Source organism: Sinocyclocheilus grahami, unplaced genomic scaffold (assembly GCF_001515645.1).
Source record: "Sinocyclocheilus grahami isolate Dianchi unplaced genomic scaffold, SAMN03320097.WGS_v1.1 scaffold27.1, whole genome shotgun sequence".
Taxonomy (NCBI): Eukaryota; Metazoa; Chordata; class Actinopteri; order Cypriniformes; family Cyprinidae; genus Sinocyclocheilus; species Sinocyclocheilus grahami.
The window spans coordinates 1,262,920-1,287,624 of NW_015505206.1; the positions used below are offsets into that span (position 1 = coordinate 1,262,920).

The 24,705-nt window shown below is 38.0% G+C and overlaps 1 protein-coding gene across 1 annotated transcript in view; it reads left to right on the forward strand.

Annotated features, from left to right (window-relative positions):
- Window positions 1-13,323, forward strand: part of LOC107567623 (signal transducer and activator of transcription 3-like) — a 39,778-nt gene extending 26,455 nt beyond the window's left edge. The window contains exons 13-24 of the mRNA XM_016253328.1: window positions 1,324-1,371; window positions 1,483-1,566; window positions 2,194-2,292; window positions 2,382-2,517; window positions 3,835-3,887; window positions 4,006-4,100; window positions 4,225-4,364; window positions 5,656-5,874; window positions 6,764-6,806; window positions 8,143-8,202; window positions 12,301-12,401; window positions 12,484-13,323. Of these exons, the coding sequence (XP_016108814.1) occupies window positions 1,324-1,371; window positions 1,483-1,566; window positions 2,194-2,292; window positions 2,382-2,517; window positions 3,835-3,887; window positions 4,006-4,100; window positions 4,225-4,364; window positions 5,656-5,874; window positions 6,764-6,806; window positions 8,143-8,202; window positions 12,301-12,401; window positions 12,484-12,590 (1,185 nt within the window). The 3' untranslated portion in view covers window positions 12,591-13,323. The remainder of the gene's footprint in view (window positions 1-1,323; window positions 1,372-1,482; window positions 1,567-2,193; window positions 2,293-2,381; window positions 2,518-3,834; window positions 3,888-4,005; window positions 4,101-4,224; window positions 4,365-5,655; window positions 5,875-6,763; window positions 6,807-8,142; window positions 8,203-12,300; window positions 12,402-12,483) is intronic.
- The last annotated feature ends 11,382 nt before the right edge of the window (window positions 13,324-24,705 follow it).

Consider the following 24,705-nt stretch of genomic DNA (forward strand, 5'->3'; position numbering starts at 1 on the left):
GATGCGCAGCGGCTCAGCTGTTACTTAAAAAAACAACTATTTTCGTTGATGAAATAGAGCAAAATAAGGCAATTGTGTTGTTGTCAGACAATATAAGTCAATTAATATTAACTTCTTGTTTAATGAACTGTTGTATGAAATCAATATCACATTTGCAAACTCCCTTAATAATCATTAAAAGCTGCCACTCATCTTAGTTTATCCCGATCTCACAAAACTCCGTTATAATCGATGAAGCTCTCTACACTGCACAATGAATATCTTATTTACACCCCGTCAGCACTTTGTTTGTTATAATGAGAGGATACGTCTGTGATGCATTACTCAAAGCTGCAGAAACACGTACGTGCATTAGAACCTTTGAAGCTCCCTCAGCGCAAACACAAATATGCTGACCGGGTCAGTCGCACAGGTGCTCCTAAATATTATTTCATAGTCGCACGCAGTAGTTTTCAGTCGCAAAAGCAGCTCAATTTCACGTCCGCCTTTCTTCATGTCACTCCACACAGTCGTTCACAGAAATATGTCAACAACTAGACTTTATCGTTATTATCGCGGGAAGACGAATTCTTATCGTGTGGAGAATTTTTACCGGTATATCGGAAACGATAAGATATCGCCCATCCCTAATGTCCAGTATTGAATATATTTAATCGCAAGCATGTTCTTTAGTGATATATTTTTCTTCGTACACATGTTCACTAACATTTGAACTTTTATTAGAGGCAAAAATGATGGTTGACTGAGACAGTCATCATTTGTGTAAAAACAAAACAAGGTTACACTTTATTTTAAGGTGTCCTTGTTACAGTGTCCTGATAATACGGAGTAATATTAATTAATTACATGTACTTATTATATGTTAGGGTTTAGCTTAGGTTTACTTGCATGTAATTATGCATAATTAATTGTTATTATAATAGTAAGTAATAGTAATTATAACAGTACATGTAATATGTGTAACAAGGATACCTAAAAGTAAAGTGCCACCCCCCCACACACACACAAAAAAAATAAAAATCACCCAGTAGATTTATTTCACTTCTTGTTAAGCTCATCATAGCATCTAAGCATAAAAGGTGTTTAAATAATTACAAAATGTTAAAGATATATTTAAAAAACATTTTTATTTTCATAAAAATCAACCCCTGGGACATAAAGTTGAAGAATCACATTTACATTTCTACAGTAAATTACTTACTATATTTTTATTCATTAAAAAAAACAGTTAATTGAATCTGCCCTACAAGCTTCAAGAAGGCTAGATCAGCTGTTGGCTGAATGTTGCTTGAATTAGCCCTGATTTGTTCTTCTCTCTTTCAGACTCTTCGAGAGCAGAGATGTGGCAATGGAGGCCGAACCAACAGTGACGTATGTCTTTGTATAATTAGCATTATGCCACAGTTATTCATTTGATTTCTTCACTAGGGTTTCTAGTGAAGAAGTCAGTGTAAACATTGACCATTGCCCTCTGAACTACAGGCGTCTCTGATAGTGACCGAAGAACTGCATCTGATCACGTTTGAGACCGAGGTCTACCACCAAGGACTAAAGATCGACCTTGAGGTGAAAAACCACATCCATAAACAACACTCACTGGATGCTTAAATGATTAGTTCATTTAAAAATGACGCTTTCATTTTTATCAGTATTTTAGAATGAAATAAAATGTCAGACATGTCTTATCATGACAGGGTTCCTGTCACAAAGGTGCTGTCCTGTTGGGCTGTTTATCAAATCAAAGATGATAATAATATTAAATTCTTGAGTACCGATTAAGTCCATCACACTGCTGCTGCTGTTGATTGATTCAGCGTACTGAAATCCAATAAGGTTATTGTGATAGGCTGTCGTCATGGTACTAGCAGTGGGAGGATATGAATATGTAACCAGGCAGCGTGTCCTTGGGTGATCTGCCACTTATTAAACCCCTAAACGCACACAGTGCTGCCTACATGCCTATTATGTGCTGATAAGAGAACATGCAAAATCATTCGTTTCCTGTGGATGGACACAACAGGGTCACATAAAATACCAACACACACAGCAGGTTAATTAAACAAGATAATTAAGCCATTCGGCTCTGTTTGCTTGAGAATTATTCAGTCTCAGATTTCCGACTGAGCAAGCTGTACAAAAATAGCAGGATTTGTTATTCTAGATTATATGTAAATGTCTTTTATCTCTGTGCAGACACATTCTCTCCCAGTGGTGGTCATCTCTAATATCTGTCAAATGCCAAACGCATGGGCGTCCATCCTGTGGTACAACATGCTGACCAACCATCCTAAGGTTTGAAATGAATCCACAGTGAGCCGTACTTACTGTTATCACAAGAACTTGTGTAAGTTACTGAGAATTCTTTCTCTCTGTCTTCACAGAACGTGAATTTCTTCACCAAACCTCCAGTAGGAACGTGGGATCAGGTGGCTGAGGTGCTCAGCTGGCAGTTTTCATCCACAACCAAGAGAGGACTTACCATCGAGCAGCTCACCACACTTGCAGAGAAACTTCTGGGTATGCGTGTTATAGTGGAGTTAAAAAGTATTGAATATCTAAATTTTTTTCCATTTAAGCCTGTAAATAAATAAGTTGGAGGACGCTGACAAAAAAAGAGAAACAAAATGAAGAAATATATTAACTTTTCTCTCAAATTGTTATGCTGATTTACTAATTTGTCAATTTAAAAATATGAAAATAGAATTTTTAGTTCTGTTCAGTGGTTTTATTAGTATTAATCACATAATTTATTTGGCTTTGATAATATTGCATTTTTTTATACACTACCGTTTAAAGGTTTGGGTCAGCAAGATTTGACTTTGAATTTATTTGATTAAAAAAAACAGTAAAACAGTTATGTTGTGAAATATTATTACAATTTAAAATAGTTGTTTTCTATTTTAATATATTTTAAAATGTAATTTATTCCTGTGATGGCACAGCTGAATTTTCAGCATCATTACTCCAGCTTTCACTGTCACATGATCCTTCAGAAATCATTCTGATATACTGATTTGTTGCCATTATGCTGCTTAATATTTTGGTGGCAACATACGTCTTCATTTTGGATCAAAGACAGATGAACATGTCTGCCGTAGTAGTGATTGGTTCAAGAGATTTTTTGGCGGGAGTATCCCTAGACAAAGCTCACTGCTTATGCATTACTTTTAGCTCTATAACAAATAGAAAAGGAACAACGTCATTTTTTAATTTGCACAGATTCGATGTCCTGCCTTCAAGCACTTCAGTCTTTGAAAACTGAACATCCTACAATTATTAGCATTCTAGAAGAATTTGACTCTTTAAATAAACAAGATTTTTTGTTGGATACCTGGCCATATGGGATTGGTTTGGCAATGAACAGGCAGATAAAGTGGCTAAGGAAGCTGTTCAGTTGGAAATAACAGAATGTATTATTCCAGTATCTGATGTAAAACATATTGAATCTGTACATTAATAATAAATGGCAAATGGAATGCAATGAATGCATAAACAACAAACTCTGAGGTGATTGAAAAGCAATTACTATTTTGACAATAGATATGTCCAGGTTGTGTATAAAGATGTTGTATTGGACATTCAAGACCCACTCGTTCATATTTATTGAAAGGGGAAGAGAAACCAGTTTGTGACTTGTGTAAGAAATGTAAAAAATATTTTAACAGGATGTCCAATTTTTTTTCAATACTATTGTTGGTACTTGTATGTTATTGTATAGTGATAAGTGATCGCTTCTTAAGAAAATGTTATATTATTGTAAATGATGTGATTGAAATGATACTGTTAATGTTGCCATGAATCTCTGTTTAATTGTGCATTTCTGTCTTTGTGTAGGTCCTTGTGTAAACTACTCTGGTTGCCAAATCACATGGGCCAAGTTCTGCAAAGTATGTTGCTATAACAAACATTTGTTCCCTATTCTGTTTTAAATTGAGCAGATCAGACCAGCTGATCCAGTTTCTTTCCTAAATATGTTGTGCTTGTGCTTGTGTTTGTGTGTTGCAGGAAAACATGGCAGGAAAAGGTTTCTCATTCTGGGTGTGGCTAGACAACATTATCGACCTAGTGAAGAAATATATTTTGGCTCTATGGAATGAAGGGTGAGAACTCCTGCTGCACTCTGCTGTGTGCATTCATGCAGTATTCATAGTTCATTACATCAATCACTGCTTCGGTGGATATATCGAGCTTTTGTGTGTGTGTGTGTGTGTGTGTGTGTGTTAGGTATTACTTGTGTTTCATCAGTAAAGAAAGAGAGAGGGCAATCCTGAGCCCAAAGCCTCCTGGGACATTCCTGCTGCGCTTCAGTGAAAGCAGCAAAGAGGGAGGCATTACCTTCACCTGGGTCGAGAAGGACATCAATGGTAAATGCATTTCCATTAGAGATGCACTGATCGATCGGCCAGGGATCGGAATCGGATAATTTTCCTCATGGATTGGTTCGGATTGGTGATCGGCCGGTCAGTCTCACTTCTTTCCGATTTCGAGCCGATCCGTTTTGTTACCAGCGGCACAGGCAATAACGTCAGCTGCGCATTCTCGCTCTCTTCTCTCCGAAGACCCCTTCTCTCTCACACACATCTCATTCGCTCCGGTTAAATAGTGCTTGTATTGCGCATTATTTTAGTAATTCCTGCAGGTTTCGCACTTATACCAAACGCGCACGCACCACCACTGATCTATATTAGTGGAGCGCACAAGCTGCGCTCAGTCTCAAACAGCTTGTGAGCCACAAATACCAAAATGAATGGCTAACTGCGCTAAAACTTTCAAATACATAATAAATTGTCAAAATGACCGTCTTGGCGAGTATCCAGTTAAACACAGTCAGTTTTGGAACGTTAAATAGTTGAGAAAGAGAGCGGATGTTGTGTAACAGTATATTGGGTCCGTGGATAAATTCTTAAAGGGACCGCAGTCCAATATTCCTGCTGCTGTCTGTCATGTTAATCAAAGAACAAAAGACAAAGAAAATAAATTTCTGCTCTTGACTGAATACGTTTTATAACTTTAATGGTAAGCATTAATCTGTATTTAATTTTTACAATGAAGACTACAGATATTAAAGTAATCAAATGTAAAATAACACTGGATGTGTTATTTTACATTTGATTACTTTAATTTCTGTAGTATTTCTTAACTGAATAAAAACGTACTTAACCTGAAAAACTTAGTCTCGTAGCTCTCTTTATTCTATTGCATTTATTTGTGCCATTGTTTGCAATTTTTTTTATTTGTTCTTATTTTATTACTGACTTTTTACTTGTGTTTTTTTTATGAAAATAAAACATTGCGTTGAAGAAAAGTAGATTTTTGTTTGTATATGCTGTCAATTATAGTTCTTAGAAAGAAAATCGGAATCGGCAAAAATCGGTATCGGTAGATCACACTAAAAAAAAAAATCGGAATCGGCCAAGAAAATTGCAATCGGTGCATCTCTAATTTCTATGTACATTATATTGTGTGTGTTGGCATAAGACTTCTCAAAATGATCTCTACATTGGAACCAATGTAAACAAATGATTTTATTACATTTTTCTTGTGATGTCAAAATTGGTATTGGCAATCATGAAATTTCTCTGGCTTTGTCTCGACTACTGAAATTGACCGTAGTTGGAATATGTGAAGCATTCGTGCTCCTGTATGTATGTGCAGGTAAGACCCAGATCCAGTCGGTTGAACCGTACACTAAGCAGCAGCTCAACAGTATGTCTTTCGCTGAGATCATCATGGGCTACAAGATCATGGATGCCACCAACATCCTCGTCTCGCCACTGGTCTATCTCTACCCTGATATCCCCAAGGAGGAGGCGTTTGGCAAGTACTGCCGCCCCGAGGCCCAGCCTGACACCGAATTCCCTGATCCTGGATGTGGTGAGTGTGTTAGCGGGAACATAGTTCATTCTGGCTTGGAATAACGGCACATCTGTCTGTTACTTGGCAAAGTTTGTCTCATTTATTGTGGAAATGACTATTTTAGTATTTGCACTGAATGGGTGTGGTTTACCAGAAACTTTCAGCTTCTGAGGAAATTGTCTAAGAGTAAGATTAGAGACAATGCAAAAGCATGACGTTAATCTTTGGTTAGACATGTTACAGTTTAAAAATTTGGGGTCAGTAAGATGATTTTTTTTTTTTAATTGATGCTTTTATTCGGCAAGGACACATTCAATTTATAAAATAAAAAACTGTTTCAAGTAAATTGTTATTTTTAATTCAAAAATATAAAAATTCCACAAAAACTTTAACAAAACAACTGTATTCAACATTGATAATTTTAAAGTTAAACTACTGTTCAAATGTTTATGGTCAGTAAGATCAAAAGTTGACAGTGAAGACATTCTCAGTGTTCCAAAAAAATCTAATAAATGCAGTTATTTCTATTCATCACAGAAGCCTGAAAAAATATATCATGGTTTTCACTAAAATATTAAGCAACACAACTGTTTTAAACATTGATTTTGCTATTAAAAGTTTCTTAAGCACCAAATCAGCATATTAGAATGATTTCTGAAGGATCATGTGACACTTCAGAAGACTTGGAATGTTTCACAAGCGTTACATTGACTACTTTCTGACTTAAGTTTATTTGTTTATGTATTGAAAAAAAAGAAAGAAAATTATACGAGTTTGAATGTTCATTATTGTGTGAACTGTTCCTCTAAGAAAATAAACCAATTTTTAATGACAAAAGCTCACTGAAGACCTGAAAAATATGAATTCTCCTTGTTTAGTAACACAAAGTCATTTGTTGTTCTTTCAGTAATTCAGCCTTACCTGAAGACCAAGTTCATCTGTGTCACCCCGTGAGTAGCATTTCTTTCTTTAGTATGTGTGTGAATGATTGACCTTGCTGGAGTCTCTGTTTTCTCTCTCGGTCCTCTTGTAAACTTTGAAATCTCTGGTGACTCTTTAGGCAGGAGCACATGCAAAGTACTCCTCTCAGTTCATGGATCAGGGATGTAGCTACTACTGAATCCACCAAGGACCCTTCACAGCATCCTTTAAACCGTTTTACGAGTTTGAATGTTCATTATTGTGTGAACTGTTCCTCTAAGAAAAGAAACCGATTTTTAATGACAAAAGCTCACTGAAGACCTGAAAAATATGAATTCTCCTTGTTTAGTAACACAAAGTCATTTGTTGTTCTTTCAGTAATTCAGCCTTACCTGAAGACCAAGTTCATCTGTGTCACCCCGTGAGTAGCATTTCTTTCTTTAGTATGTGTGTGAATGATTGACCTTGCTGGAGTCTCTGTTTTCTCTCTCGGTCCTCTTGTAAACTTTGAAATCTCTGGTGACTCTTTAGGCAGGAGCACATGCAAAGTACTCCTCTCAGTTCATGGATCAGGGATGTAGCTACTACTGAATCCACCAAGGACCCTTCACAGCATCCTTTAAACCACAATCTTGCACAAGAAGAGAGAAAGAGAGAGAAACCATGTTTTTAAAAAAATTTTTTTTAGAAAAGTCTTACACATGATCAACAAAACAGCTAATTAAAGGAGGCTCAGGCTTTTTACATTTACTTGTATAAGCACACGTGACTTGTGGATAACTGTTGTATAAATACTTTGCAGCCATGTGATTTTCAGTTCTCAGTTTAAAAAAAATGAAGTGAAATATTTAAATCTAATTTTAAAAATCTAAATTTTTATTTTAAAAAATTCCACTTAAAAGTACAAATGAACAGTTTACCTTAATATGTTCCTGAACAATATTTTGCACAATTCATGCTTTGTATTCCACATAAAAAAAATGTTTGTCTTGTTAATCTTTGTTTGTCGAAGACATTCCAAATACAACTTGATCTGCCTCTAAAACCACACCAAATGGGTTTTTAATGTTCATGTTGACTTTAAAATAATGAGACAGTCAGTTTTACATTGTGATACCATGTTTATTGACATAGTATATAATAAACTGTAACACGTCAAACTGCACGCCAATTACTGTACGTTAGGTAACAAGCTTGGCTACACAAAAACATTTGGATGGAATAAAAGCTGCTTCAAACTCAGTCCTACTTGAATCACGAATGCTTTCTGTGTTTGTAGAGGGCTTGGATTTTACTAGAGGTCATGTATGTGAGCGTGAGTGTGTGTGTGTGTTAGGCAGGCTGTAAACTGACCTCTCTTCATAGGTGTCCTTCCGTCTTCATGGACTTCCCAGACAGTGAGCTGCTTGGAAACGGCTTCCCTGGGTAGGCACTAGGGAGCTGCTTCATGTGTGTGAATGAGACATGAACGCTTGTGGTCAAACACTCCTGTAGGTGTCTGCTAACATAGATTCTTCCTTTTAACATCTCTAGAGCTTGACCGAGGGTTTCTGTTTACTCACTTCATCCATTTATAACAAGAGATCTGGATGTCACTGAAACTTGATGTGACCGTAAAAGTTAGGATTGCTGTTTCATAAGTCTCTTAATCTCTATTTTGTGTCGGTGAACTAGTTCCTCTATAGACAAGGGAATATTTTTTGCAGTTTCTACTTCATTTCTAAGATCACGAGCTAACTTTTCTGTATCAGTATGCAAAATATTTTCACACTTTGGAAAGGGTCACCTTCTCTCTCCTATTAATTTCTTTTCCCATCTTCTAGTTTTCTCTTTTTTTCCCCCTCATAGAAGTGCTATGAATTGAGTGTTTTGGTATATAAATGGTTTGCTTCCTCTGTATGTTAAACAATGTGGAGGAAATTGTTTCTGATGAAAACTGAAACTCATGTGACCCTTATTCTGGCCCCGATTGGGGTAAGCAAGAAGTGTCTACAGGAACTTTCAATGTATCACAAATATGATGAAAACACTATTTCAACCCAATTCCAGCAAATCCCTCATTTACAACAAATATGAAAGCATAAAAAGCATTAAGTAGTATAAACAGTATCACCTGTTAGAAATAAAAAAATAATATGTTATTTACAAGTTACATTTATAGATAGATAATAATTGATAATTATAGATAATTAGTGGTTGTTTTTATCAACAAAACAACAGCATTAACAGTAACACTGGTAACAGCAATACAACAGTTTTAGTGGCAATATTAATAGAGAGGCTGTTTATAGATGTTGAGACGTTGTCTCCAGGGCTTTCTGGGTGTTTCATAACCTGGATGTGGTAAGATAGGGGAGGGAGAGAAGACAAGAAAACTGACCAACAACCACACAAACGACTTCACTGTATGGAGCAAATCCTCTCATAACTGTTGTCACTGTTTATGCATGCATCACACTGTATTTTTAAATCGGTGAGGTCTATATTACCCATGGCTCTGTTGCCATAAGACAAAAAAAAATACAGTTTTATCATATTAGCTGTTTGTGATTTTATGTTTTGCTTGCGAAAAGTTTCAGAATACACTGCTACTTCTGAATGGCTGTCTGTAAATGGAAAAAGATGCTTTTTGCAAATGGTGTAGTTTGACATCTACCAACAGGGATTAACTGAACCCTGACAAGAATATTTTCTGCACCCTTTTGTGCTCAGTATTCAGAGTTCATTCACATTTTGTTGTTAGGACAAGGGATTGAACAGTAACTGACACCTTTACACTTGTAGAATCGACCTGGTACTAACTATTACTGGTACTAACTATTTCCCCAGATGGTTTGCAGCTGTTTAACCAAACTGAGATTTTGCGAGACTCAGGGTTAAAGAACCAGCCAAAATCTGAACAAATGTAGTGTAAAAATTGGAGAGATTCTTTCCCCGTAATATAGGACCGTATCATCCAGCTTTTGCTTGAGATTTTGGAAGGTAGTCGGGACCTTTGGTGATCCAGGGGGGAAAACAAGTTCTTGGCTTAAACTTTTATTGGCAGTCTTATCAAAGTGCTCTTTCATCTTGGACAGTGAGTTCTCCAGATTGGTCCTGGTAATGTTGTTGGCATGAGAAAATGTTTCAGGAAAAACGCTTACACCGGCTTCCTAACAACTCGTACCATTTTTCATAATGCAATCATAAACAGAATGTAACTCTTTTCAATGTAATATGTGCCCAGTTTGGCTTTTAAGAGTGATAATATTGTTCTTGGGCAGCCTGCAACTTGATGTGCAATTCATCCCTCTACTGTTTTGATTTACTCTAAACAAACCAAAATTACAAAAATAATCTTTTTTTTTTTTAGCAAATAAATACACACATCAAGGTATTGATTCTATAAAATAAACAAAGCCTGGTTTAATTTGCCAGCAACCTGACATACTAGACATGATCAACAACTTGTAAATGCCTTTGAGTAGCCCAAAAATACTTCAGTTTGATGCATTTGTAATATCGTTTGATGTGTCGTGAGCGCGTATCTTACCCACAAGTATCTGGAACTCTTGCCTTTTCCATTGCCGCTGGATCAAACTTCTGGACCACTGCTAGTGTTTTTAGTACAGACTTGATCGAGACTTCAGCTTCTCTGAAGTTGTTTTATTTGTTCACCCTTCCTACGCTTGTCTCAACACAAACAAGAGTTAGAGTGGAAATACTGCTTTACCAAAACAAACTGCCCATATGAGTGGTTTGGAGTGTTAACAAACAGGCAAACTTTGACTGCTAGTAATTATTTCCCCAGGGTAAAACTAATGGGCAGCCAAGCAGAAAGCCATTGACTGGGTCAGATATAAGTGCATGTCAGCATCTTTCTCTGTTAATGCCATTCAAAAGTAGCTGTGTGTTCTCACAAAGTATTTACATATGAATGTAATTTTATTATTATAGTAGTTTTTCCATGTTGTAATATAGATTTCTCAATCACAGCATTTACGGCTTAAGTTATTGACAAGCAAAAAAAGTGAACGAGCAACTACAGATCCACATTACATCACTGCATGCCAGCTATGTAGTAATGTACATTTTAAGCGCACTGTGTTGAATCTGCTGTTTCAACATCCTCTAACACATGACTGAGACAGGTTCTCCCCAGAATGAAACTTCTATCATAATTTACTCCCCTCATGATGGCAACGATAGACTTGTGGGCAGCGTGCCAACATATGGCTCAGTTGCACTTCGGGTGTCCCAAGTTCGAATCCCGCCTGTGGACCTTTCACTATCCCATCCTAAAAACGCCACTAATAATAATAATAATAATTTACTCGATGCATTTGTAATATCGTTTGATGTGTCGTGAGCGCGTATCTTACCCACAAGTATCTGGAACTCTTGCCTTTTCCATTGCCGCTGGATCAAACTTCTGGACCACTGCTAGTGTTTTTAGTACAGACTTGATTGAGACTTCAGCTTCTCTGAAGTTGTTTTATTTGTTCACCCTTCCTACGCTTGTCTCAACGCAAACAAGAGTTAGAGTGGAAATACTGCTTTACCAAAACAAACTGCCCATATGAGTGGTTTGGAGTGTTAACAAACAGGCAAACTTTGACCGCTAGTAATTATTTCCCCAGGGTAAAACTAACGGGCAGCCAAGCAGAAAGCCATTGACTGGGTCAGATATAAGTGCATGTCAGCATCTTTCTCTGTTAATGCCATTCAAAAGTAGCTGTGTGTTCTCACAAAGTATTTACATATGAATGTAATTTTATTATTATAGTAGTTTTTCCATGTTGTAATATAGATTTCTCAATCACAGCATTTACGGCTTAAGTTATTGACAAGCAAAAAAGTGAACGAGCAACTACAGATCCACATTACATCACTGCATGCCAGCTATGTAGTAATGTACATTTTGAGCGCACTGTGTTGAATCTGCTGTTTCAACATCCTCTAACACATGACTGAGACAGGTTCTCCCCAGAATGAAACTTCTATCATAATTTACTCCCCTCATGATGGCAACGATAGACTTGTGGGCAGCGTGCCAACATATGGCTCAGTTGCACTTCGGGTGTCCCAAGTTCGAATCCCGCCTGTGGACCTTTCACTATCCCATCCTAAAAACGCCACTAATAATAATAATAATAATTTACTCCCCTCATGTGGTTCCAAACCTCTGATGACATTGGAGCCCTTTGACTTACCTATAATGTGGACAATATCTTTTATGTCCCACAGTAGAAAGAAAGCCATACAGGTCTGGAATGCTATAAGGTTGAGTAAATGTTGACAGACGTTTCATTTTGGGGTGCACTATCCTTTTAAGTTCCCAAGTGATGCTCATGTGTATGACTTTGAGTGTGGGAATGTGCAAAATGTGTTGATATGCAAATATTAGAGTGAAGGTTAACTCATTAGGTGGCGAATGAACTCTCACCTTACTAAATCATAACGGTTGTATGTGAAGCTGGAATTAATGACGGTTCATTTGTAGCTTGTGTGTCCTGTCTGATGTGTGCCTTCGTTCTTTTGCAGGACTAACTCTGGCAACACAAGCGATTTGTTCCCAATGTCCCCTCGTACACTCGACTCTCTCATGCACAATGAAGCTGCTGAGGCCAACCCAGGACCACTGGGTAAGTCACAAAACAGCTTTCTCAATATCCATTGCAGACATTCAATTAGTCTCCTAATCCTGTGATTCCACTTTCCCTCCAGAATCTCTCACTCTGGACATGGAGATGAGCTCTGATCATCCCTCGCCAATGAGAGAAGGGTTTGCAGCCTCCACAGTCTCAGATATGGATACCTGCCGAAATGCTTAGTTTTCCATAATTTTAGTGTTTTTTAATTTTATTTCTATTGAATAATCATGTACATAACGCTTAGGTGTTACAGCTGCTTTCTCCCTACGAGCCATTTTTTTTTTGTTTCTCATCTGTTTTTACAGTCATAGCCAAAAGTGTGCAAACACGTTAAAATTTGAACCTTTCATCCTTGTATCAATATTCAATGGTTAAGATGTTATTCTTTGCCTTTTTTTGTAGGAATGTGAGGCCTTCAAGGCAATTTTTTAGATTTTTTTTTACCTTTGTCAATGTAAGTGTGAATATTAAGGCTCTTTAACATGTTTAATCACAGACATTTGGCCATGACTGTATAGTAGCCCAAGGTTTTTTTTTTTTGTAATAGAAATAGCCTTTGACTTGTATTTCATTGAATGTCCACTGGTGTTAGCAAACATGAAACATATTTTGAGCTGTTAGCATGGCATAGGGCCAGTGAATTCTTTGTTCTTTATGTTGATCTTTGGAAATGAGTGAGAAGGGGTGTAAACTTCACGGTAGTATTGATGGAATGGATTGGTACAGAAGTATCATTTATGGCGAGATCATAAGTTGTAAAGTAAGTTTGTGCATGCAGGTCTATAACGTCCCTTTTAGCTTCTGGTTCACGTGAATATACTGTATTTTAATGTTGATGAAAAATATTTTACTCTTTTATTGGATGTCTTTGGGAAGTGAATGGAAGATGATAAATATATATGAATATACATTACACAGATGAGCAAATGTGATATTTGCACCATATTATTGTGTCTCCAATATGATGTTTAATGCGCCAACTTGGATAGCACGAAAAATCTAGCACCGAGCAAGCAGTAACATAAATAGATGGTGAATTTTAGAGACACACATACATGCACATATATACAAATACGCACACATATTTATAATTTCATTCTTTAATTCACTGATCTGCTGTGTTGTCATGTAAGGTAGCACTTCAAACGGAAATATGATGGAAAATTGTTTCTTCATTATGTAACTACTTTTTAAACGTCTGTCAGTTTGTTTCCCACTTTGTGTATCTGTCCTTCCACTCTCACTTTATGGTGTGTATACTATTATATATACACTGCACTATGTATATTCACTTTATTGTACAATTAATTATTGATGAGAAACAGTTATCAGCTCTTCGTGTCCTTGATGCATTTCTTCAGTTATCTGGGATATACAGTATATATATATAAAAAAAAAATAGGTGTCGGTAAAATATATATTTTTTAAGAAATTAAAACTTTTAGTCAGCAAAGATGCATTAAATTGATTAAAGCATCAGTAAAGATGTTTGTGTTACAAAAAAAATATAATGTTTTGGATTCAACAAAGAATCCTGAAAAAAAGTCTCTACAAAAATATTAAGGAGCACAACTGTTTTCAACTTTGATAATAGTATTTCCTAAGCATTAAATGAGCATATATGATTTCTGAAGGGTCATGTGACACTAAAAACTGGAGTAATGATGCTGAAATTTAGCTTTTGCCATCACAGGAATAAATTACATTTTAAAACATTAAAATGGAGAAAGTCATTTTAAATTCTAATAATATTTCACAGTATTTTTGATCTACTAAATGGAGCCCTGAGTATTTTGAAAAACAAAAAGAATCGCACCTACCGTGAACTTTTGAATGGTAGTATGTCGCTATTCTCAGAGCCAGCTATTCTGTATGTTCAGACTGTATACGTTCAAATAGCACCACGTCTGACCACGCATTTGAATGTGAAAAAAATAGTACTAATAATAAACATGACAAGAACTACATATACTACAGTTAGCGAAATCAGGACTGGCATTTACATGGTCTTCCTGTAATAAATGGCCCCGAATAGTTGTTCTGTGGGGGCATTTTATCACCCAGTGGAACAAAATTAAGCGATTAAGTTACGTTTCAGTGGATATTTAAAGGTCATTCTTCCTAAACGAATCTCATCTGCCTTCACACAAATGGTAATTACCGAGTGTTTATCTCTCTCCGTCTACCTGTCATTACCCCAGCCATTCTGCTCTAAAGGTTCAAAAGAGATAGAGAGAGAGAGAGATCTCGCATTGGACATTGCGCATTGACCTTTTGTCAAGGTTCTTTGATTAGACGTCCAGCTGTTTGTTAGGTTTGCAGTAATGGGGTTTATACTTTCAAATGTTTGCACTTGTGGAGACCGGTGACTCAGGAGGACTGAGAATAAATCAGTTTAAACTCCATTATGCTTATGTAAATTGGAAAGGAATCAGGATTTTATTTGTGTATTGTTAGCTTTTTTTTTCCACCCCCAAATCCATAATACAGCATTACAGTCGTTGTAGTTCAAGTATATTTTATTCGTTTAAACTCCATTATGCTTATGTAAATTGGAAAGGAATCAGGATTTTATTTGTGTATTGTTAGCTTTTTTTTCCACCCCCAAATCCATAATACAGCATTACAGTCGTTGTAGTTCAAGTATATTTTATTCCTGGCAAGCCCTCTGCGAAGCTGCACTGATTCTGACATTTAATACATTGGCTTTTCATGAGTACCTTCATATTTCTGCATTGTGGTATTAATGAATACATAGTTATTGCATGAACATGCTAATATTTGAAGGGAAAGAGGATGTGAATAAAAGCAGGATTATGGATCTTATTTTATCCGAACGCAACAGTTTAAAGTTAAAAAAACCTTAATGATAGATTGCTTTATTACAAACATGCAGCTTTTCACTTTACAGGACATTAATTGATGGACTGGAGTGTTGTGGATTACTGTGATGTTTTTATCAGCTGTTTGGACTCTCGTTCTGACGGCACCCATTCACTGCAGAGCATCCATTGGTGAGCAAGTGATGTAATGATAAATTTCTCCAAATCTGTTCTGATGAAGAAAGCAACTCAACTGCATCTTGGATGGCCTGAGAGCGAGTAAACGTTCACTTTTTGGGTGATTCCTTTAATATCAACAGAGATCTCCTGCGGCCTAGAAAACGGATACATGTATAAATATGCCTTGCATTAATATACACGTCTAGATAAACATAAGGGACACAAACACATCCACTTATCGTCAATGAAAACTAAATCTATGCCCTCTGATTCTACAAACCCCCCTCAGCGGTGTCTCTCTGGGAGAGAGAATATGCTGAATCAAAGTTTTCATCTTGCCAAGATGGAGTCCATCCAATGCAGGTTGTTTATCAGCTGCACCTGAAGAGCTGTGCAGGGCAACTGTGCGTTTCAGCTCATTGCTCGCGTCTCAGTAATTTACTTGTAAAAACAAAGTGTTTCCTATACAATATTGACCACACACATGCAGTTGATATTTGTATTAACTACATCTCATACTATAAAGTAGCAGCAGTAAATCCTTTTTGATATACAATTATTTGTGAATTAAAGTATGCTGAAGTGTTGCTAGTATGTGCTGCATGTGCATTTGTGAGTGTGTTACCTTGAATTATATATTTTTAATACAATTCAACTATACACCCTGTGCTTGTCTACTACACAGTATGCAGTGAGACGAGCCCAATCCTCATGGCTGTGACTGTAATTGTGTTGTTTAACCAGCAGGGAGCAATATTCAACTATTCAATACGGCTGCACTGAACACTCATTTAATTAACGTGTTTAGGAGATAATGCAATAACTGCACCAATTTTAATTAAAACCCATAAAGAATGAGTCTGCAGAGAGAATGGGAGGAAAAGACACTTAAAGGGGAAGAAATCTGCTCCTTTACTTTATTTGTATACTTACTTCAAGGTGCTAATAATAAGACTTTAGTGCGATTTTAGTCAAATATCAGAAGCATGTCCCTACATATATGCTCTCTATCATCTCGTCTAACCCGTAAAACATGCTTTGACCCTACTCATGCCGCAGCCGTTTGATCCCAGCTGGCCTCTCTCCGCATGCTGCGTGCGTGTCCAGCCTGGATCCGGGTTACACGCGGCTCTCCGCCTGACTCAGAATCGAATCGAACATGTTTTTTTCCGTCTTCGAAGAACGGATCGAGGACATGAGAAAAAAGGGTCGCAACACTGCCAAAAAAAAAAGGAATCTCCCTCAAGATCTGTCCGTTTCTCACGAAATGTTCGTAAAAGTGCTGAGCAGATGAAGATGAAGTCTGCTCAGTGGCAAACGCCTAAACAACACCACTGGATTTACCTCTGGCTATTATCATAGTATTATATTTGCGTAATAAGTATCTATATTATAGCCCATTTTAACCCACACTTGCTAAATTAATAATAGATAATATATTTGCTGAAGCTCAAAGGAGATTATATATATACTATTGAACTATTTAAAGGTTTACTTTCTGACCAATACAATTCCATAACCTTTCCAAAGGTCTGTGATTACAGTATCATTTTTAAAAAATATAATTATGATTCATACCAACTCGTAATGAATCGTTACGACCGAAATGATGAACTGTCTTTAACTGAAAAATGAGTGTTTACTATTGTCATTTTGCATTATTGACACACTATGTTCCTAATTAATGCTGTTCAGTTGCTTTGACACAATCTGTGTTGTTAAAAGCGCTATATAAATAAAGGTGACTTGACTTGATTTGTGAATCGCTTTGACTAAACAAGAAGCGACTCAAAGGAACAATGATTTCACAGTTGTAGTCGTATTACAAGATATGCAAGACAAAACTGTGCAAGATTTCTGAGCAGAGAATAACAGCCAAACATTCTCATGTTTCCATCCTTTGTAAAACTGAATTTCCAGGATTTATCAATGCACAGTTTTAGTTCCCTTGTTTTTACAGGTTTTCTGCATCCGTGGGAGCCCTTGTCAGTTCCATTAGAGCTGTACTCATAATGTTTAGCTCCGTGCGCGCGCTTCAGCAGCTCAAAGCAACGTTCAGCTGTGTTTCTGCGTTATGTCCCTCGACTCAAGTCATGCCCAATCAGCAGTCCTAACCGTCTTTATATTTCATAGCCCCACCCCCGCCCGCAGCGCATTTATTAAAGTGCGCACGGCTTTTTAACTACAGCGAATTACCTAAGTTCCTCGCAAGAACTACGCGACTTTCTCACCAGTGAAACAACACCGGAAGCGGACGGTTAGAAGTGCGAAAGAGTAGATGATGGGAAGTCCGACTCATTTCCGCAAGTCGGCTCTTTTGAACAGTTCCTTTAAAAGAACAGATTCAAAGCGCAGTGATTCCTTACGTCATGACGTAATTGCGTCACTACGTAGTCTCAGCTTGATGTTAAGTCGCACCAGTACAGCCACTTAGGTTATAAACTACTTACCTTGATTAAGTTTTATTAACGAAAGGGTTCAATGGAGTCTTTTTAAATAGGCATTTTTTATGTGTCTCAGTTCAGTTTTTTGTTGGCTCATAAAAACAAAGTAATTTAGAACCTAAATATAATTTGCAGTTACATTAATGCTAATGTCTCTTGAAAGTTTTCACGTTTTGATAAAACCATATTTGATAAAAATGACACGCATAGCCTATATATTTGTAACATTTCTACTGTGCTCTTTTAAAATGAATTTACTTTCAGTACATCAGTTCTCGGCTCATTACGAATCGGACAGATCCAAAAGCGTCTCAATTCAGTGATTAGTTGACTCGAGAACTGCTCGGATCCGTTATGTCCGATTAGTGAAAGAATCGTTGTAGGGATTTAGTGAAACGATTCATTAGTGCGATTCGACTCAAACGAACGATTCGTTCACGAATCGGACATCGCCAAGAGCGAGCGAGCGCGAGAGAGAGAGCGCGAGAGAGCGAGCAAGAGGAGGGGTGAAAGCACATGAAAAACTGCGTAACCCACTGCTGGTTGAGATAGACGGGGCAGAAAGGTTGCCTTTCTGGGTCGTAGGCGCTATCTGGAGCTTTGCTGCACTTTTATGCGAAACGACAGCGGACTGAGAAGACCTGCCGAGGTATGTTTCTTGCGCCTGTGCGCTTTCAGTGTGTCTTAAATGCTGGTTGTCGATGGCAAATGTTGTTGTTTTAACAGCATAGTTGTTTATAAACAAATGTCCACGGTTGGTCTTGTTGAGGCTCCACTGGGCTGGACTTTTCACGCTTAATTGAAGCGGTTTACGTTGCTCTTAGCGCTTCCAAAATATATGACATGTCTAATAGGCTCTTATTTAAAAGGTTCCTGTTCAGTTCAGACAGTGCGCGTTTGCCACCGGTGTTTCGCAAGCCCCAAGCTCTTGCACCCTGTTTTTTTTATTTTTATCGGATCAACAGGCAGAGAGTCCAGCCCCCCTCCAGCACGCCTGTCAAGTCTCACGGACAGTCCAGCTCACATTTCCAACTCCATTCCAGTCCAGCGAACGCAGCTCCAGACTTCTGCGCCTTTGACCGGTTCGCGCTTGAAGTTAATTCTGACACATTAAGCGCTCGGCGGAAAACAAGCGCACTCTCCGGGCGAATGTTTTCGCTAGGCTGTTGAATTGACCGTTATGAGGGTATAACTTGAGTGATAGTGCGGAGCTGTCAGCAAGCAGCACTTCTCTTGGTCTCGTGGTTCCAGAGCCAAATGGGGTTCAGTGGGTGAAAGTTTATTACGTTAAGAGTTAATGATTGAAACACTGAGACAGTTAACTCGCCATGATACAGTACGGGTTTGACTGGAGATTTAAATAAAGCAGGAGTGTGTTATTAAAGCCATACCTCTTGCGGAATTGTGAACTGTCTTTCCGTTTTGAGGTGCCACATTCATTTTGGCCACGCGACTGCCACTGCAAGAAAACAAGCAGATTACGCGCACGCTCATTTAAATAGACGAGCTTTAACCGTTATGTTAAGGGCAATGGGTATTTTATAATGTGTGAATCTGAGTTTATTAGTCCCTGACACACAGGGCAGTTGCCCTAGTAAGAAAGTTGAAGGCATGTTCTCTATTTTCCCCTTTGATATTATCTTCCACAGCAGATTCTTTTATCTCCCATCATGCAATTTAGTTTCCGTTCAACAGTGTCAAGTGTGTGCATGCGTGCGCTTTTGTGCAATCAAATAGGCTGTGTAACCTATACATGTGCGTTGTACCTATGTGATTTTATTAATGGGAACACATTGCTTTTTAAAATGTACAGAACTCACATTTCCGCTAATTAATATATACTATTGAACTATTTAAAGGTTTACTTTCTGACCAATACAATTCCATAACCTTTCCAAAGGTCTGTGATTACAGTATCATTTTTTAAAAATATAATTATGATTCATACCAACTCGTAATGAATCGTTACGACCGAAATGATGAACTGTCTTTAGCTGAAAAATGAGTGTTTACTATTGTCATTTTGCATTATTGACACACTATGTTCCTAATTAATGCTGTTCAGTTGCTTTGACACAATCTGTGTTGTTAAAAGCGCTATATAAATAAAGGTGACTTGACTTGATTTGTGAATCGCTTTGACTAAACAAGAAGCGACTCAAAGGAACAATGATTTCACAGTTGTAGTCGTATTACAAGATATGCAAGACAAAACTGTGCAAGATTTCTGAGCAGAGAATAACAGCCAAACATTCTCATGTTTCCATCCTTTGTAAAACTGAATTTCCAGGATTTATCAATGCACAGTTTTAGTTCCCTTGTTTTTACAGGTTTTCTGCATCCGTGGGAGCCCTTGTCAGTTCCATTAGAGCTGTACTCATAATGTTTAGCTCCGTGCGCGCGCTTCAGCAGCTCAAAGCAACGTTCAGCTGTGTTTCTGCGTTATGTCCCTCGACTCAAGTCATGCCCAATCAGCAGTCCTAACCGTCTTTATATTTCATAGCCCCACCCCCGCCCGCAGCGCATTTATTAAAGTGCGCACGGCTTTTTAACTACAGCGAATTACCTAAGTTCCTCGCAAGAACTACGCGACTTTCTCACCAGTGAAACAACACCGGAAGCGGACGGTTAGAAGTGCGAAAGAGTAGATGATGGGAAGTCCGTATTTCACAGTTGTAGTCGTATTACAAGATATGCAAGACAAAACTGTGCAAGATTTCTGAGCAGAGAATAACAGCCAAACATTCTCATGTTTCCATCCTTTGTAAAACTGAATTTCCAGGATTTATCAATGCACAGTTTTAGTTCCCTTGTTTTTACAGGTTTTATGCATCCGTGGGAGCCCTTGTCAGTTCCATTAGAGCTGTACTCATAATGTTTAGCTCCGTGCGCGCGCTTCAGCAGCTCAAAGCAACGTTCAGCTGTGTTTCTGCGTTATGTCCCTCGACTCAAGTCATGCCCAATCAGCAGTCCTAACCGTCTTTATATTTCATAGCCCCACCCCCGCCCGCAGCGCATTTATTAAAGTGCGCACGGCTTTTTAACTACAGCGAATTACCTAAGTTCCTCGCAAGAACTACGCGACTTTCTCACCAGTGAAACAACACCGGAAGCGGACGGTTAGAAGTGCGAAAGAGTAGATGATGGGAAGTCCGACTCATTTCCGCAAGTCGGCTCTTTTGAACAGTTCCTTTAAAAGAACAGATTCAAAGCGCAGTGATTCCTTACGTCATGACGTAATTGCGTCACTACGTAGTCTCAGCTTGATGTTAAGTCGCACCAGTACAGCCACTTAGGTTATAAACTACTTACCTTGATTAAGTTTTATTAACGAAAGGGTTCAATGGAGTCTTTTTAAATAGGCATTTTTTATGTGTCTCAGTTCAGTTTTTTGTTGGCTCATAAAAACAAAGTAATTTAGAACCTAAATATAATTTGCAGTTACATTAATGCTAATGTCTCTTGAAAGTTTTCACGTTTTGATAAAACCATATTTGATAAAAATGACACGCATAGCCTATATATTTGTAACATTTCTACTGTGCTCTTTTAAAATGAATTTACTTTCAGTACATCAGTTCTCGGCTCATTACGAATCGGACAGATCCAAAAGCGTCTCAATTCAGTGATTAGTTGACTCGAGAACTGCTCGGATCCGTTATGTCCGATTAGTGAAAGAATCGTTGTAGGGATTTAGTGAAACGATTCATTAGTGCGATTCGACTCAAACGAACGATTCGTTCACGAATCGGACATCGCCAAGAGCGAGCGAGCGCGAGAGAGAGAGCGCGAGAGAGCGAGCAAGAGGAGGGGTGAAAGCACATGAAAAACTGCGTAACCCACTGCTGGTTGAGATAGACGGGGCAGAAAGGTTGCCTTTCTGGGTCGTAGGCGCTATCTGGAGCTTTGCTGCACTTTTATGCGAAACGACAGCGGACTGAGAAGACCTGCCGAGGTATGTTTCTTGCGCCTGTGCGCTTTCAGTGTGTCTTAAATGCTGGTTGTCGATGGCAAATGTTGTTGTTTTAACAGCATAGTTGTTTATAAACAAATGTCCACGGTTGGTCTTGTTGAGGCTCCACTGGGCTGGACTTTTCACGCTTAATTGAAGCGGTTTACGTTGCTCTTAGCGCTTCCAAAATATATGACATGTCTAATAGGCTCTTATTTAAAAGGTTCCTGTTCAGTTCAGACAGTGCGCGTTTGCCACCGGTGTTTCGCAAGCCCCAAGCTCTTGCACCCTGTTTTTTTTATTTTTATCGGATCAACAGGCAGAGAGTCCAGCCCCCCTCCAGCACGCCTGTCAAGTCTCACGGACAGTCCAGCTCACATTTCCAACTCCATTCCAGTCCAGCGAACGCAGCTCCAGACTTCTGCGCCTTTGACCGGTTCGCGCTTGAAGTTAATTCTGACACATTAAGCGCTCGGCGGAAAACAAGCGCACTCTCCGGGCGAATGTTTTCGCTAGGCTGTTGAATTGACCGTTATGAGGGTATAACTTGAGTGATAGTGCGGAGCTGTCAGCAAGCAGCACTTCTCTTGGTCTCGTGGTTCCAGAGCCAAATGGGGTTCAGTGGGTGAAAGTTTATTACGTTAAGAGTTAATGATTGAAACACTGAGACAGTTAACTCGCCATGATACAGTACGGGTTTGACTGGAGATTTAAATAAAGCAGGAGTGTGTTATTAAAGCCATACCTCTTGCGGAATTGTGAACTGTCTTTCCGTTTTGAGGTGCCACATTCATTTTGGCCACGCGACTGCCACTGCAAGAAAACAAGCAGATTACGCGCACGCTCATTTAAATAGACGAGCTTTAACCGTTATGTTAAGGGCAATGGGTATTTTATAATGTGTGAATCTGAGTTTATTAGTCCCTGACACACAGGGCAGTTGCCCTAGTAAGAAAGTTGAAGGCATGTTCTCTATTTTCCCCTTTGATATTATCTTCCACAGCAGATTCTTTTATCTCCCATCATGCAATTTAGTTTCCGTTCAACAGTGTCAAGTGTGTGCATGCGTGCGCTTTTGTGCAATCAAATAGGCTGTGTAACCTATACATGTGCGTTGTACCTATGTGATTTTATTAATGGGAACACATTGCTTTTTAAAATGTACAGAACTCACATTTCCGCTAATTAGCCTATGTATTTTTTTTAGATGTGTTATATCCTATAGTCTAATAGATAGAAAATGTGTGTTTTCTGTGGTAATTTTGTGATTAATGAGAACTATATCTGAACTGCAAGCTTATTATGAGCGCATGTTGAAAATGACCAGAGAACTAGCTACTGTAAATGTGAACGCCTCCTGATGTTCAAACCCTTGATTAAACTATTAGACATGATTGCAATTATTTCCAGTAGTATTGTAATGTATCATATTGCCTTGTGACTCGCATGTAACCAGAGGCAGAGTAGAAATTAAATTGATCAAGGATCGTCGCAGAAAATTCGCACGCATGCGCAGAGCAGAGGAGGGCGCTGTAGCGCGAACGTTCAGTTATTTTGTTCAGTTGCGTGTGGATATTATTTTGATCAAATTGAACTCTTCTTAATATGTTTAAAAAGTGTTCTTAATCGCGTGTTACACTTATTGGTGTGGCTTTTATTTGATATCTTGCGAACAGGTTATTTTGTTTCAATCAGAAGTTATATGATTGGTAAACTGCAGGCTACCTAGTTTAGTGAGTGATTAATGACAGTACACTCTAAAAAATGCTGGGTTAAATACAACCCAGTGCTGGGTAAAATAGGGACAAACCCAGCAATTGGGCTGTTTTGATCCAGCGGTTGGGTTACTACCCAGAAGGTTGGGTTAAACATTTAACCCAACCGCTGGGTCAAAACAAACCAGTTGCTGGGTTTGTCCCTATTTTACCCAGCACTGGGTTGTATTTAACCCAGCATTTTTTAGAGTGTATAGTCATCAAATAGCTACAGTAACATTGTGCGATGCAGGAATCACTCAGACTTTCAAATCAATGTTTTCATAGCTAAAAACACTTTAACATTGTCAAATTATTGAATGCAAGTATCATTAGTAACTAATTACCAATAACATAACCACATATATCTGTTAGATATGAATCATTATATGAAGTTCGGGAAGGGATTTGATGCATGACTTCCGATTCCTGTGTATGCATTAATAAATGACAAGGAACAGCCTATCTGCTTAGTCACATTTTGTTGTGATAAAGCATTGCCTACTGGAAATACATAATACATTAGCAGTCGTGTTGCATTTGGTAAAAATTTTACTAGCGTTACAGTGCATCAAACTGTGATGTCATAAATTAATTAAGTTTGATTTTTAGCCCAGTTTGGAATATATTACATACGTCTTTTATTTCACTTTGTGCCTTGTGTTTTGTTGTAGCTCAACTGGAGGAGGCTTATGAAGTTTGTGTTTGCATCTCAAGCGGGCGAAATGTGGTTCTCGATGAGCACTTAAGAGCTTAAGTAAAGTGTTTATGTACTTGACCAGTGTCAGTCACTCATTGATCTAACGCCGTACTAGTTTTACTTTAAGATGTGTTTTCAGTTGGCAGTAATTTAGCATCGGAGGTGATTACTTAAGACCACACAAGCTTGGAAACAGCTGGCCTGTCATGACAACAAAGAGTAAACAAACAAATTTGGGGGCAAACATAGAAATTTGTGGGTGTTTGCAACAAGAAATCTGTATATGGTTTAGGCCGACCCATTTGGTTTCTTTCAGTAGGGTACATAAAAGGTAAAAATGTATTATTTAAAAGTTTCATTTATTATTTAAATGTATTAACTTGAGTGTTTTTAATTGCTTATGTTTAATGTGCTATAAAATAACCTTTGGCCATTAATGTTTG